At 42.5% G+C, this 15,538-nt stretch overlaps 1 protein-coding gene across 11 annotated transcripts in view; it reads left to right on the forward strand.

Moving 5' to 3' along the window:
* ZNF609 (zinc finger protein 609) overlaps positions 1-15,538 on the forward strand; it is a 932,673-nt gene that overhangs the window by 769,300 nt on the left and 147,835 nt on the right. For all 11 annotated transcript variants that reach the window (XM_078685001.1, XM_078685012.1, XM_078685009.1 and 8 more), the window contains one exon: positions 13,582-13,669. In XM_078685001.1, the coding sequence (XP_078541127.1) occupies positions 13,582-13,669 (88 nt within the window). The remainder of the gene's footprint in view (positions 1-13,581; positions 13,670-15,538) is intronic.

Genomic DNA, 15,538 nt, shown 5'->3' on the forward strand with positions numbered 1-15,538 from the left:
ACGAAGTATGTGTCCTGCTGGGCCTGTGCAGATTTAAAAAAGAAAAACAAATAGTAACACATTCTCTTACCTACTCCATAAAACAAACTTTGTGTCACAGCCTGATCTGATAAGCAGCTGCAGGGGTCAGGAAAGGTGAATAGGATTAAAGAAACTTTTCTCCTGCACCACATAGAAAATGAAATATCTACACTGCCGAACAGTAGGCAAAGGTGACCGTTGTCGCCTTTTGCCAGTGGAGATGAATGGGTGAAAAATAAACAAAGCCTTGTTAACATATCAATGGTCTTTTAACGACCTGTAAAGTACACGGGTGCAGCTCTCAGCCCGGGCGCACACACACACAGACACCCTTTGAGGCCAATGCCGTTTGCGTGCCTACCTTCAAGCCCTCACTGCGAGGGCCAAGCCAAGGCTCCTGTTTGGGTGGGCCAGGCTCATGTTTGGGTGGGCCCGGCCCACCCGGCCCACCCTCTAGAACCGGGCCTGCTCACCAGCCATGATCATCAGGTAAACAAAAGTTCCTCTGTGCACCTCTCCCTTGCTCCACGATGATAGGAGCTACCTGGGGGAGCGGCAGCTTATATCCAACCCCCCCCACTTTCCCGCCTTGCTGTCGGTGTCCCCCATTGGGAGGATGCGGGGCTGCATTGTTCTGCTTCTAGGCGCTCTATGGCACCCAGACCCGGATCATTGCAGGGCTTGGCGTCGGTTATGGGGGCGGCCTCTGCAAGACACATGGATGGATGTGTACACATACACAAATAAAACCCAGACACTTAAACACACACCCAGTTACTGACAGCGAGTCATGCAGAAACTCACAGGCATATGCAAAAAAACGCATGCACATGTAACGTTGCCTTCACACAAACACAGACTCAAGCACATGTGGACGCAGACAGAAACCTTGTGAGATACACATACACACATCATGTAAATAATCTGGCAGACATATCGCCGTTGCTTGTCGTGTCCCGCTAATGCTGTTTGTCGACTTGTGGCCCGCTACAGGGCTGAAAGTACAGGTGCATTACAAGGATGCTGCATTATGTAGATTGACTTTACTGAGTGAAACATAGTGCATTCTAAGATGCGTAACGCCACAGATATGAAGCTGTTTCAAGCCAGGTGAGGGGCGAGCTCATCCCTTTCTCAATTCATCCTTTGTGTTCTAGTATGTTGAGTGCCGGGGCCTGGCCTTACTAAGTGAGGCATGATGCCTGCTCGGATACATAGTCCAGATATCTCATCTGGTCCTCAGCCACTTATTTGTGTTCTGATAAATGTAGTCTGGGGAAGGTGGGAAGGGGGCTGTGTGGGGGTAAGAGTTGCCTTAGCCGGTTTCTGTATTGTCCCACCCAGCCTCTATGTAGAGTCACTCTGGTGCATTGTACTAGTTTAACCACACAATGGAGTAATGTGCATAATGTACTCATAGCATGTAGTAGGCTATTACAGTGCTTTAGTTCAAAATAAACCATTGAAGTGCATGTGGTACCCTACATTGGACTGGTACTTGCTTCGACTTTTGAAAAACATTCAGTAGGAATTGTTGTGCTTAAAACGTATTACTACACACTGTTGTACTAGGATGACATGGAATGTCTGCCAGTGCATTGTACTGCTATTATAGCATCCTATTAGCAAATATTTAGCCTGTGATATTTTGACAATGCCAGATAAGATAAAAAGTGCTAGAAAAGGTAACGTAATCTGTGCGTTGTCCTGTCATTGACAGACACTGATTGAGGGGTTGAAGTCATTTGTAGAATGCACCTATGTACTGTTGTTACAGCAGCGTGTTACAGTGTGTCAAACGTTCAAGTGAGTTACTGGTCTCTTGTGTGTGTCCAGCGCAGGTCTGTCGGAGGGAGCTGGGTGCCTCCCAATTCCCTAGTCACCTTAAAGGCAATTTACTATCCTTGCCTTACATATTCCACTGCGATTGCCGCACCAAAATGCACTTTTCAGATCTTGCATATAGGCTACGTAACTGCAATGTATTTATTTATAACGTTTATACATGGGGAGCTTTAGGTAAGCACCTTAATTGGATGTCTTTCTTATCCAATTATTGTGTCTACTTTTCATTTGTTGTTTTTTTTCCTAATTTTTTTTGCCAGCCTCTGGATTTTCTTTTATTTATTTATCATGTTTTGGTTGGATTACTGATGGCCTTCTTGTGCTTTTTACATTCAATTTACTACTTTTGCTCTTTACAATTCACCACACCACCCCTCCCTACCGCACTCTCAATGTTCTCCCACCCTCAGCTCCATTTGCATACCCTCCCCTCTCTGGCCTGGTGTGCGTTTTAAAGAAAAAATAAATAAATAAACCCTAAAGACCCCTTTCACCTTCGTTGGGCCCACATCCGTTTTCCACCACCTATGCAGGCCCTATTCCCATCCCAATTAAAAAACAAAACAAAAAAAACATCCGCATTCTGAAAGGGCCTTGCAGCTGCTGTTTGCTGAGAGATACCGCCTTTTTAAAAACAAATTATGTAAACCTTTTTCAAAAACAATATTAGAGCTCCAAGGGCATGTAACAAAATGGAAAAAAAGGTTTTTAAATAAATGAATGTAAAAAAAAGCTGTAAATGATTTTGATACTATTTGTCTGCGGTGCGCATCACCTTTGATACGTTTTCTTAGAGAAACAAAGATATGGTACCAAATGATTTAGTTTCAGATCTTCTCAAAAAATTGCTTTCAACTGTTGGTTTGATAGCCTGCACAATTAATTTTAAGGGACAATATTATGCATAGAAATAATCCATCAGTACAGCTAACTGTGGGTGCAGCCCTTAAGGATGCTATTACAGTTGTGTGCAAGTTAGGGTGGTCGGGGAGCTGTGTGGAGAAAGTTCTTCAATCTTAAGATAGGTTGATCAAGGATCCTTGGACACAGTTTTAAATCCAAACAACCCAAATCACATGTTGGTAGTGGGCAAGAGTACTGACACATCTCGAAAGATTTTTGAAAATGTTCCCTTTTTTTAATGTTAACATTGTATGATGATAAGGTTATTCACACCGTATCCTTTTATAACCCAATGCCAAACCAATGCCCGTAATTTTAAATTTAGCTGTCGGGGAATTGAATCTGAATTAGACATTTTCGAACCTACGGAGTCATCCAAATGGGTTGCTACATTGGTTGTAGCAAGACGTGTAAATGGCATAATATATTTGTGTAGACCTCAGATTTAAATAAGAATATTCAAATCAACAAATTTCCCTGCCCTAAGATTGAGTGGCTTACAGCAACCAAGGATCGTAGAATATTTTCTATAATAGATGTATTGTTAACATACTATTAAGTCCCTTTGTATCATAAATGTAAATGCTTTACCAGAGATGATATTTATGTTTGTGTTTTGTTGTGGGGGCGGGGGTTGTAATGTCTGTCAGCATGAGGACAGTTATGTGCGTGAACAGACCTCCGTCTGTTCACAAGCCTGAGGGAGAGGTATTAGGCAGTTGAAACTCTGACTTTGCAACTCACAGGAGAACAACAGGGTTGCTACTTCAGGACTAACTGTTTATTAGATATTTAACAACTCTCCACCCCCATGATCAATTACTTTGTGGTCTTCCTGCGTCACACGAACTCTACAGAATTCTCACATGACTGTATGCTATTTTGTTGTAGTTTCCCCCGTCTGATTTCTCCATTGAACAAACTTCTCAGATTTGCACTTTGATAATCTTTAACTTGTACAATGAGCTGAATATCGTTTTGCCATGTGTAACATAGTGTTTTTCCAATTTTCTGACTGTATGCCCGAGGGTTGCCTTGTGGAAAAGTTGAGGCATAATTCAGTAGGCCTCACTCAGTTGGTTATAAGGACAATCCAATGTTAAAGGGTATATGTGCCTGATTAACCCATTGGGAAAATGTATGTCAAATATCATAGACTTAATCTTTTATGGAAAATAACGACTAAGGCAGTAGGCCTGACAAATTAATTGTTGAAAGTATTTGATAAAGACAATGTACCTTTTAAGTTTGGATTGTCATAACACTGTGTTAAGGCTGTAAGCAGATATCGAGTTTCATGCATTCTCATAGTTTCCGTAGAAGGCAAGGGATTGTTGTTGGTTACCAACAAACACTTGGAGTTGAAGATTTGCAGTTTGATTATTTTTTCAGGCCCCTTTTGAGAGGTTTTGTATTTTGACAACTAGAATATTGTATATAGTTATACATTTATGACTGTTGCCTGATGGTTGCCAGCTGACGTGCAGTACAGGAGGCCTCAGTTGGTTATGGTGAGAAGTCAATGATGAAAGCTATTGGCTTAATAGGTTCATTGGGAAAAGTTAGGTCTGTTGCCAAAGGTTCTCTGTCTTTATTATTATGTAAAGTGACGATAAGGTTGTCTACCTGATATGCTTTTTGTGAAATGCAGTTAAGACAAATAAGCCTTTACGGGTGGATTGTTAATACACTGTGTTGAAGGCCGTATACTGGTATTTTGCTATATGGGATTTCGGAGATTAACTTGGTAAGCAGGGTTTTTGGTGTTGATCACCTCCAGCGATGACCCCTTGCACTGTGACAATTCTTGCTAAAAAGGTTTTGGAGGGCCGCACAGAGCAATTGTATGTCAGTCCCCTGAGATAGAAATAACTCAAAAATAGGATATATATTCTAAATGCATACATGTTACAGCAAGAGATCAAAAAACGTGCCCTACCTAAACATCCTCGAAGAAAGGAAAAAAGAGGAAAGAGAAATGCCCCCTGGTTTACACCTGAACTGGCCAAACTCCACCTATTATTTAAGAAGGGTGAACGCAATTGGCGCAAAACTTATGATCCTGCCAACAGAATCCGTTATATCCAGCAGAGGAAAATATATCTAGGTACTATTAAAATCGCCAAGAAGGAGTACTACATTAACGCCATTAAGGAAGCAAAACAAAAACCAAAAACGTTATTCTCCATTGTCAAGACTTTTACACACCCAAGCCTTACAGCCTGAAATCCCACCATCCCTAGAATTCTGCAATCAAATTGCGGACTTCTTTGTGGAAAAGATTGACCTTATACAAAAGGATTTCCCAGCCCCGCAAGTCTATCAGCCCTCTGTCTCTCCTTACCAGGGAGAAAACACGACCAGTAGTCTTAGAACCTTCTCACCAGTTTCGCTATCCCTAACTCTGGAAGTAATTCTTGCTTGCAAATCGGGCGCCCCTTCGGATTCTTGCCCCCCCCACAAATTCTTCATCAGTTAATCGAAGTGGTTAATCCCCTTATAAACGAGATTGTAAATACTTCTCTCAATACAGGTATAGTCCCAGGTCAATGGAAAAAAGCAGTCGTAAAACCTCTGATGAAAAAGTCTAATAAATCTCCTACAGAGCTTGCCAATCTACGTCCAATTTCACTTCTCCCAGTCCTGGGTAAGATTACCGAACAGATGGTATACAAAGAGCTAAAAAGACATGTAGAAATCAATAATGTCCTTCATCCCCAACAATCGGGCTTCTGGTCTCACCATTCCACGGAAACAGCTCTGATTGAACTCACCGATTCCATAAAAATCTTGCAGGATGAAGGAAAGAACGCCGTTCTGATTTTATTAGAAATCACAGCGGCGTGCGACACCATCTCCCACTCTATATTGATAAGTAGACTAAGAGATATTGGAATTTCGGATGTTGCATTGGCGTGGATCGTCTCGTTTTTGACAGAAAGATCACAAACAATTGCATTGGGTCCTTTCCTCTCCAAGGAAAAAAAGGTGTTGTCTGGAGTCCCTCAGGGCTCTATCCTGAGCCCACTCTTATTCAATATTTATATGGTTCCTCTCATCTCCCTCATTGAATCATACGGAATACTAGTGACATCGTATGCCGATGATACTCAACTTATCGTACCTCTTGATAAGAACTCCACCAATGCGGAACAAAACCTCAAGAGTTGCTTTGAGGATGTTTTTCTTTGGATGGAAGAGAAACATCTTAAATGCAATGTAAATAAAACAGAGATTCTTCCTATGGGAAAGACCCAGCATTTCTGTCCCAGCAAATGGTGGCCGGAGGATTCTCCTGCTCCCCCACAAACTGTGGTGTCAGCAAGAAATCTAGGTGTCTTATTTGACACCGAGCTATCATTTGATCAGCATGCGAGGAATGTGGCAGGAAGTTGCTTCAGTATTATAAAATCTTTAAAGAAGTTTTTTGACTTCCTGCCCACTGACTCGAGAAAGGCGGTCGTAGTGGCCTTAATCCTCGCACGCCTGGATTATTGTAATGGCTTGATGGCAGGTGTTAAAAAGATCACGCTGAAAAAACTTAAACGCGTGCAACACGCAGCTGCCAAACTTGTTCTTAAACTGCCGAGGAAATCTTCAGCGTCGGCCGCCTTGAAGACCCTTCACTGGCTGCCTCTGCATAAGAGGATATTATTTAAAATTCTGATCGTCGCCTTTCGAGCATTCAATGGTACAGGCCCAAAGTACCTCATCAGGCGTTACCCCCACTACAACCCTTCCAGGACGTTACGATCCACAGGAGACAACCTAATAAAATTGGCCAAATTTTACTATAAAACCAAGGAGGGTAAGACCTTAACCTTCCTGTCATCTAAAGCCTGGAATTCAATGCCTAAGAACCTTAGATTGCTGACTCAGGAAAACCAGTTTAGGAAGCACCTTAAAACCTGGATCTTTAATCTTCCAGACGACTACGTAATGGCCACTATCTAATATTGTACTTGTAACTGTATGCACATTGTCTCACTAGCGCCAGGATGCTCCTTTCGGAGCGATAGTTGCGCTCTACAAATAAACAATACAAATACATGTTCTCACCTAGAGGGTCATTGGTTCAGTACTCTTTCTTCTGTCTGTTCGAGATTCATTCATATTTTGCTTCTTCTCAACAGACGGTGGCACTTGTTATGTGAGCTATGGTATTTTGCCTGATCATATGTGTACGTCCGTCTGAAATTGAGTGTGCTTCAGTGCATGGGCTGCTGGTTCAATCTTTTAGTTTTACAATATTTCTTTTCATATTTCCTTTCATTTTTCTTCCTTTTCCGTTTTTTAGTTTTAGCGTCCCACAGCTCCTAAAAGCCATTCTGGGACACTTCCTTTACTATTATTCTTGTAATTTATCTTGCATATGCCTTTTGAGCTTGTGTCTGTTATATTGTGGATGATAAGTGGACACACACAAGAACGAATGAAGAATAAGGGACTGGGTAAATAATTTCATATATGAATGCAACAATGGTTATTTACTGAGTGCCTAAACTTTCACTGTCGGACACTGCATTTTCAGTTATAAATCAGAGCAGATTGCATTGTCAGAGCTTGTTCAGACATTGCAGGTATAGACTTTACCCAATGTCTCCTCCCTGTGTTTAAATATCCTCCTTCATAGGCCCGTCGTTTCTAACATACTAGTTCCTATTTCCTTTCAGTATCAATTTTACCATCATTCTGGAGTCCCTGCTGAATGAAAAACATTACCCCATTTGTTTGAAATATGTATTATTGGCGACGATGTAAAACTAGAATTTACTAATTGTGACCAAACCAACTCAGTCATGACTTGCATCCAGGAACATTGCAGATTTTTTTCCCCGAGTTGACTGTCTGCCAAATCATTCGACTTAGCTACCTCGTTTACAGAGTGCAGACAACAAAGAAAACCTAGTCAGCTCATTAGTTGTGGAGGAACGTACATTCCCTAAACCTAGGGGGCCACAATCGGCAAGACGTACTGCTTCACAAACAGCTTGCTTACCTCCAAAACTCACCATCTCTGGTGGCTTTACAACACCAACAGCCGGTCACCAAGAGACTTGACCTACAAAACTGGAAAATGAAACGAGTATTCGCAAAGCCAATAGGTCTCGCCTATAAGTTATTGACTTTGGCAATGTTTTGTAGACATGCTGTCCAGCAGTGCGGATGCTTTGCAGTGTGGCTAAAACTAATTTAAACTCTTCAATGCGTCTGACGGCGTCACAGTGGGCGTGTGCGGAGGTCGGCCGAGGGCAGTCTGTTCCACGCACGCGTCAAATTCTTCTGCACCACAGAATAATTCTAGCCGCGTCGAAGCAGTTAAGAAGGTACTATGACGCAGCCAGGACTAATGTGTTTTGTGTTTTTTTTTTTTTTTAGGGCATTAGCACTGAGTGCACCATAGTCTTTTTTCTTTAACTTATTTTTAGCTATACTGCACAGCAGTAATGCTGCTATACAGCATGGCTGCAATTAATTGGCAAAGCTCATGCTGTACCGCAACAAAAGGCAAATGCAGAGCCAATAGTTTAGATCGTTTTGCTTTGCCAATGGTTGCTAGGTCTTGGCACAACACCCCTGTGAGTCTGAGGAAATCAATTAACTTCCCTATGAACAATAAAAGGAAAAAAAAGACATTTGCCAAAATATCCTGTCACATAAAGGAAACACTTCCACACTGTCCAGGTCTTAGTGAAAATACATTTGGAAGCAGTTAAAATCTCTTGTCACAATGAAAGTATGTGTGGCACAGTAAAACATAGCTATAAATGGCAAGAGGTGCAACAAAGACATCAGGGAAGAATTAAAAATAAAAGTATTACCTTAATCGCAGCACGATCAACGGAAGTACAGCAATCAAGCTGAAGCAATCAGTACTGGGTCCGATCTTCAGCCTAAAGAAGTGGTGAATGCAGTTTGAATGAAGCAAAGAAGAGCGACAGTGTAGACAACGATAGTTAACCAATAGGCGCCTGCAAGCCCATTGTTGTATACAATATCTCTTGCAAGCATAAACTCATGCGCTGTCGCAGGCGTGACCTAAAGGAGGCAACAGTCCCTCCATTTAGGACTAGCTCCTCTTTCCTGAAGTACATGAGAGCTTAATGCTGCTGCAAGTGTAGAGCCATTCTAGTTCATTTGAACACTGTGTGCCCACCATGCTTGACTATGTTGAAAGTCACCCTCTAGAAATGTTTGGAGTCCCCGCACCCCCCCCCCCCTCCTGCCCCCCCTTCCCTGTAGATTCTTTGGACAGTCGAACCCTTGGGTCAATAAATACCTGGTTAGCTGCAAGAAAAAAGGCAAGCAATTTGAGCGGGCCTGGAGGCGCTCGTATGATATAGAAGCAAAAAACAAATACCCTGAATCCATTAAAGCATACCATAAGCTTGTCCCGAGAGCCAGAGCGGAGAATATCGCTGGTAAAATTTCGGCGAGGAACAATTCCCCTAAAATGATCTTCTCCCACTTTAAAGTTATTAATTGTGCAAACCAGAAAGCCGACTCACCTGTCACCTCTAATAATCAGTGCAACTAATTGGCTGGATATTTTGTACATTGGGTGGATACAATTTACCATAAGCTTTCCACCGGTCATGACTAATATTGATCAGAGGGTAGGGCACAAGGACAGGCGACCCATGACGGATAAAACACTGTGTTCCTTCCCCCAAATATCCCTCATCGAGACTGAGTATCTCTGCTTGAAAATCAAATCAGACTCTCCAGCTGATTCCTTGAGACCAGCACAATTCTGCCAATTTCGCTACCTCATTTTACCAGTGGCCAGGGAATTGATTAATCTATCTCTGTCCTCAGTGCGTATACCATCAGCTTGGAAGCACGCTATAGCGACACCTCTCTTGAAGAAAGCATCGTTAGATCCATCTAAACCGGATAACTATCGCCCTATTTTCCAGCTCCCTTTTCTAGCCAAGGCAGCAGAATCTCATGTCAATACTATTCTGACAGAGTTTATAGAGGAAAATGCCATCCTAGATTCCTCGCAAAATGTCTTCTAAGCCCGCCACAGTATCGAGTCGGCTCTGCTGGCAGTGACTGAGGAGATTCGTGGTAGCTTAGACAACGGCAATTCCGCAGCCTTATTTCTTTTGGATTTAAGTGCCGCGTTCGACACGGTCTTGCATGAAATATTACTGTGCAGGTTACAGAAGATAGGGATTGGGGGTTTGGCCTTGGCCTGGTTTCACTCTTTCTTAGAGGGCAGAACTTTCCAGGTCCTAGTGACACCCTACCACTCCCAGGAGTTGGCGATCAGACACGGTGTTCTGCAAGGATCGATACTGAGCCCTGTGCTCTTTAACATCTATGTACAACCCTTGGCTCTGGTGGCAAAAAGCAGAGGGTTGTCGTTGGTTTCTTATGTCGACGAAACCCAATTAGTCATTGCCTTTTCCGAGAAATGTAAAAATAATCTCATCATATTTAAGAAGGATATGATGGCAATAGGTAATTGGCTGACAACAAACTTCTTGCAGCTAAATGCTAGTAAGTCGGAAATTCTGCTGTTCGGGAGAGATAGCGATATGTGGTCAGAGCAATGGTGGCCAGACCAATTAAAACCAGCAACTCTGCCGAAGGAGCCGGTCAAAAACCTGGGCTTATGGATTGATAGAGGTCTCTTTTGACGCTCAGTCCAAATTAGTTGCAGGGACCTGATTCGGGTTCCTGAGAGTGCTAAAACCTCTACTTTGTTTTTCCGAGCCCAAAGTCCCGCAGGCTATTCTACAGGCTACAATTTTATCCAGACTGGATTATGGCAATTCCCTATATTTAGGCACCAGCCCGTACTCTACTGGTGCTTCCGAAATTATGTTCAGTGTCTAAGTTGCTACGTAGACTACACTGGCTGCCGGTAGGGTAAAGAATCCGGTTTAAGACACTGTGTTGCTCACAAAATTTTGACTCAAGTTCTTCCTGTCCTAGCAGACTTGTTAACACCGTATGTCCTGAGCCTTCTCCTGCGGTCAGCTTACCAAGTGTTGGTATGTACCCACAGAGTCTTAAGAGCCAGAGCTGGTGGTCGTTCCTTTAAAGTTTTGGCAGCCAAACTCTGGAACTCCTTCCGATTGCTATTAGAGGGCTCCAGGATCACTTAGCTTTCCGGAAAGCCATGAAGACCTGGCTATTCCCGGTGTAACTTTCTCTCCTTTTCCCGGGATGTTACTACTAACGGGCATTTTTAGTAGCGCTGGTATGCCTCGTCGCTGGGGCAGCAATGCTCTCTATAAATCTGCTAATGAGAATTGTCTCAACACTATCTTTCTTCCTCTTCTCTTTTGAACAATCTATAGATTGGCCTTTGCTTCACCTTGATGCATTGTACCCTAACGTGTTTTACATTCACCTCCTCTCTGTTGCTTTTAAAATTCAAGTCTGGTCTTTACTGTCCCTATGGTAATTCATCTGCCTTCCATTTTCCCATATGCTATCACAGAGTAATCTTGGTCAATAGTCTAGAAATTTTTGTTTCAAATATATTTGTATGGAAATCATTTTGTTTGAAATTTGTATCGAGAAGTATTTTGCATTTAATTTAGAAATATTACGTTCAAAAAGGTTTGAATTAAAAAAAGCATACAAATGTTTGTGTGTATATATGTATATATATGTATGTGTGTGTGTATATATATGTGTGTATATATATATATATATGTATATATATATACAGGTTTGTGTGCATATGTTTGTCTATGTATATGTGTGTTTATATATAGCCCCTCCGAAGCTGGCCTTATTTAGTATTTAGATTTTCTCAATTTTCTTTTTAAAGTATGTTTTCCAAATAAATGTTTTGTGAAGTAACATTTTCCAAGTAAATGCTTTTCCCAATAAATGATTGACTTCTTGCCTTATACCTCCTATGTTGCATACATGAACAACAATTATAGTTTTGTATCTTACCTAATTGTTTCTGTACATCTATTTCTTGTGGCCGTTGTTAACCAGCCATCCTTTTTAGGTAGAAGCCTACCAGACAGCGCAGCTATCTGGTTTGCTAACAGTATCTTGGACATTCAGAAATTTGTCCTGGGAATGCATTCTGCCCATTGCTCACCATTGGCTTTGTAGTTCTTAACTCATATCTGCTTGGTTTCTATTTGCTAGCTTAATTTGGTTTAGGCTAGCCAATTGAGTTTGTCCTTTACAGGGCCCATACCTCATTTACTGTATACTTCCGTGTGCTCCCTTTCTGGAAATATGACTTTAAATCATGTTCTCATCTTATCGCATTTTCTGTTCATTCAAGACTGACTTCCTAGTGACAGAATTTATGTAACAATCAAGCTGGCTACTGGGGGTGGGGGGCTGCTAGAGAAGGCAGTACCATGTTTTTTGTTTAACGCACACATCAACATGTAAATGCCTGTAAATGAACTGTGTAGATATTTCTGAATATATCAGAATTTGGTCAGCACAAATGAAGCACATTTTTGGTCATTCTTAAGTGTGGTGGAAACAAATATTTAATATGATCAAAATAAATCAATACAGTAGGTGATGACATTTCAATACTTTATTGTTTGTGTGCTGTATACTTTCATCAGTAAAACTGTACGTCTGCAAATGTAATGATCTTTTCAATGAAAAATGTATTTTCAGTTATGGTAGTGCACTACCACACCATGCATACTCCACTTTACCCTGTGTCACTTAACTCTACAAGAATCAGCACCGCTGCTCTCTACTCTGCACCACTACACTCTATGCCGCTCCACTCTACCATGCACCACTCCACTCTACCGTGCACCAGTCCACACCACTCTGAAACAATCTACTCTACGTTACTGCACTGTGCTGCGCCTCTCTACTCTACTCCATTGCACGCTGCACAAATCTGCTGTGCACCACTGCACTCTACGCCACTATACTCTGCAACACTCTACTCCACTCTACACCATTGTAGTTTGTTACTGCACTCTGCGCCACTCAGCTCTTATCTGCACCACTGTACTACTCTGCACCAATGCCTCCCTACTATATACGCCAGTGCATTCTATGCCGCTCTGCTATATGCCAATGCACTGCACGACAGTCAACTATGCACTCTGCTACTGAACTCTATGCCACTCTACTATATGCCACTGCCGCTCTGCTCTAGGCACCACATCACTCTGCACCATTTCACTCAACACTATCTACTCCACTCTCTCTACAGCACTCTACTCACTGTACAGCACTCTACTCCGACACTCAAACCACTCTACAACACTACTCCCTCCACGTCACTCCATACCACACCATTCCTTGTCACTTCACGAAACTCCTTTTCGCCACTATTTTTTAGCCATGCTGAACAGCAGCAACGCTGGTGTATAACATGGCTAAAGCATATTGGCAAAGCCAATAGCGCTTGCATATAGGTGAGACCTTTTGGCTTTGCTAATGCTTGTTGTTAGTTTCTGGCTACAGACATGCCTAGCTGTGTATCTCCAGATGCTAATGAGTTCCCTCCAGCACAGTGTCCGGTATATTAGGCATACATGCCATTCGCTTGCTATTTTATTGGTTGTAATATGGCTCAACTATTTTGAGGTAACTGAACATGGATGGCATTCTCCTGCCACCATGTGTCCACTGTAGTAAAGACGTGCAAGCCAGAAGCTCTGACTCGTAAAATGCTCTGTATGTGCAGTGGTAATTCCATGAGGGAACCAAACTCTTAAAATTCAGCGGCAAACAATGACGCACCATTTCAGTGTAGCTTTAAAACTCCTTCAATTTCTTTGCCCGACTGAGATAAATGTCTGCAGATTTTGATTCTGAGTATTTCTCTCCGTTCGTTTTCAGGCATGTTGGTGGTGAACGTGACGTGGCGGAACAAGACATATGTTGGCACACTCCTCGACTGCACACGGCACGACTGGGCGCCCCCGAGGTGAGCAGCAGCATTTTTCAGATTCTTTAGAGAGGGAAATGGCAGTCACCCCCTGAAATCGCTGTTTACAATGGTGCCACTAACTGCTGCCAAAAACACCAATTTAGGAGTGTTCTCTTCTTAGTCGAGTATAATCTTGCAGTGTGCTCTTGAAATGTGCTTGTACCCACTAAATATTGAGAGAAAAGTAAAATTGATATGCCGTGCCTCTTTAAAAATGCAAGTGTCTCTTCCTGCTTCCTCCTGGAAGCAAAAATCCATAAAAACAATTTTCCTGAAGATTTGGTCTTCAGTACGTTTTTCATGTGTAGTCAGTTTTCATCTATCAGAATGTACATGCTAATAATGTATGATTAAAAAGACGCCTGTGCTCCGCATCTCCCAGTTGGTATTGATTGGTATATTTACCTCCAGTACTTTCTTGTTAGAGTCCGCAGGAAGTCTCCACATGATGAAGTGACTGCTGTACCTTTTTTTTTTTTTTTTTAAATAAATAAAAAAGTTACAGCAAGCGATGTGAGGTCCCATTGTCACCCGTTCACGTTTTATTCTTGTGCGGAGGGTGGTAGCTAGTCGCTACCAAATAATGTGATGGCTATACAAATCATGGACATGTAAGGTGGAGGGCGAAGCAGTATTCAGTGCTGTCCTGTTTCGCATAGTCTGCAGCCATCCATTAAAATATGCACCAGTACTGCAGGAAGTAAATCCCAGAACGCCAGAGGCACTACATGCATGATTATATAAAAGCACAGATCTAGCATGTGGGCACCATTGTGGCAGACAAAAGACAGCAAGACTACGCTTTGGATGGTGGTTGAGATTGGCCTGGGTCAAGTACAGGAGGAGGGTGGTGGAATTTCTAAGCTGGTTCAGTGAGCTGAGAGGTCTTTATTTAATGGCTGCTGCGGTACTTCTTGACAAATTAAGACTTTATGCCGAACGTGTATGGAAAAGATTGTTCAGCGCGTGTGTGGTAGTAGATGCACATGCTTTGCAGGCTCCTGCCATCTAGTGTTGGGTCCTGATATTTGCAAGTTGTTTATTCGAAGAAGGAGTAAGGTGACTCTGGGAATAGTGTGCATAGGCATCGACTCCGTTGTCCGATTTTCTTTCTTCCATCGGGCACAGACTTGTATTGCGGCGCTCCGGTTCGAAACTGTTTGCGGGATCCTTTCAGAACGCAATCCACTCTACCCTAGTCTATATTGTTTTAAACTTGTTTTTCATCCATCTTGGATCACAATTTGGAAGACGTTCTAATTGGGTCAGAACACTCCAAATACAACTTTGGGCTTAGCCCGTCTGGGTTACGTTGTATTAGATGCCAACTCCATTGCCGATAATTCGCTGATTGAACAGACTCTGTTACAATTCTGCCCTTTGTGCCACTCAAAGTACCTTCACAAAGTCTGCATTTTTTGTCTCACGAGCACAGAGTAGAACCTAGACTGTAAGGCCTGTTGTGCGTTTTGATCCAAATAGACCATGCAGAACTGTCTGGCTCGACGAAGAGATATGCAGAGGCAAAATATGGAAAATACTCTGGATATCTTAAGACAAGAAGACATTGAACCGGAAGCATGAAAGCGTCAGCTGCCGAAGAAGGGGCCTTCTCCGTTCAAGATTCTGACTTGGATTTAGAGATCGATCCTGTGTCCCATGAGCTACCACCTGGTCAAGGTGTTGAGTACCAAAAGCCCTCATCTGCTCACACAAAAACACTTAATTCCTTTAAAACAAAAGGCGTTTGGGCCACCACTGCCGCCTGTCCATTGTAGACACTGAGAGTCCGATTCGAACGCCCCACCTTCCTGCTCAGCACTGAAAGCACAGACAAAGCCTTCCGGCTCCACTCCGAGCCGAGAC

This window comes from Lissotriton helveticus, chromosome 3_2 (assembly GCF_964261635.1).
Source record: "Lissotriton helveticus chromosome 3_2, aLisHel1.1, whole genome shotgun sequence".
NCBI lineage: Eukaryota > Metazoa > Chordata > Amphibia > Caudata > Salamandridae > Lissotriton > Lissotriton helveticus.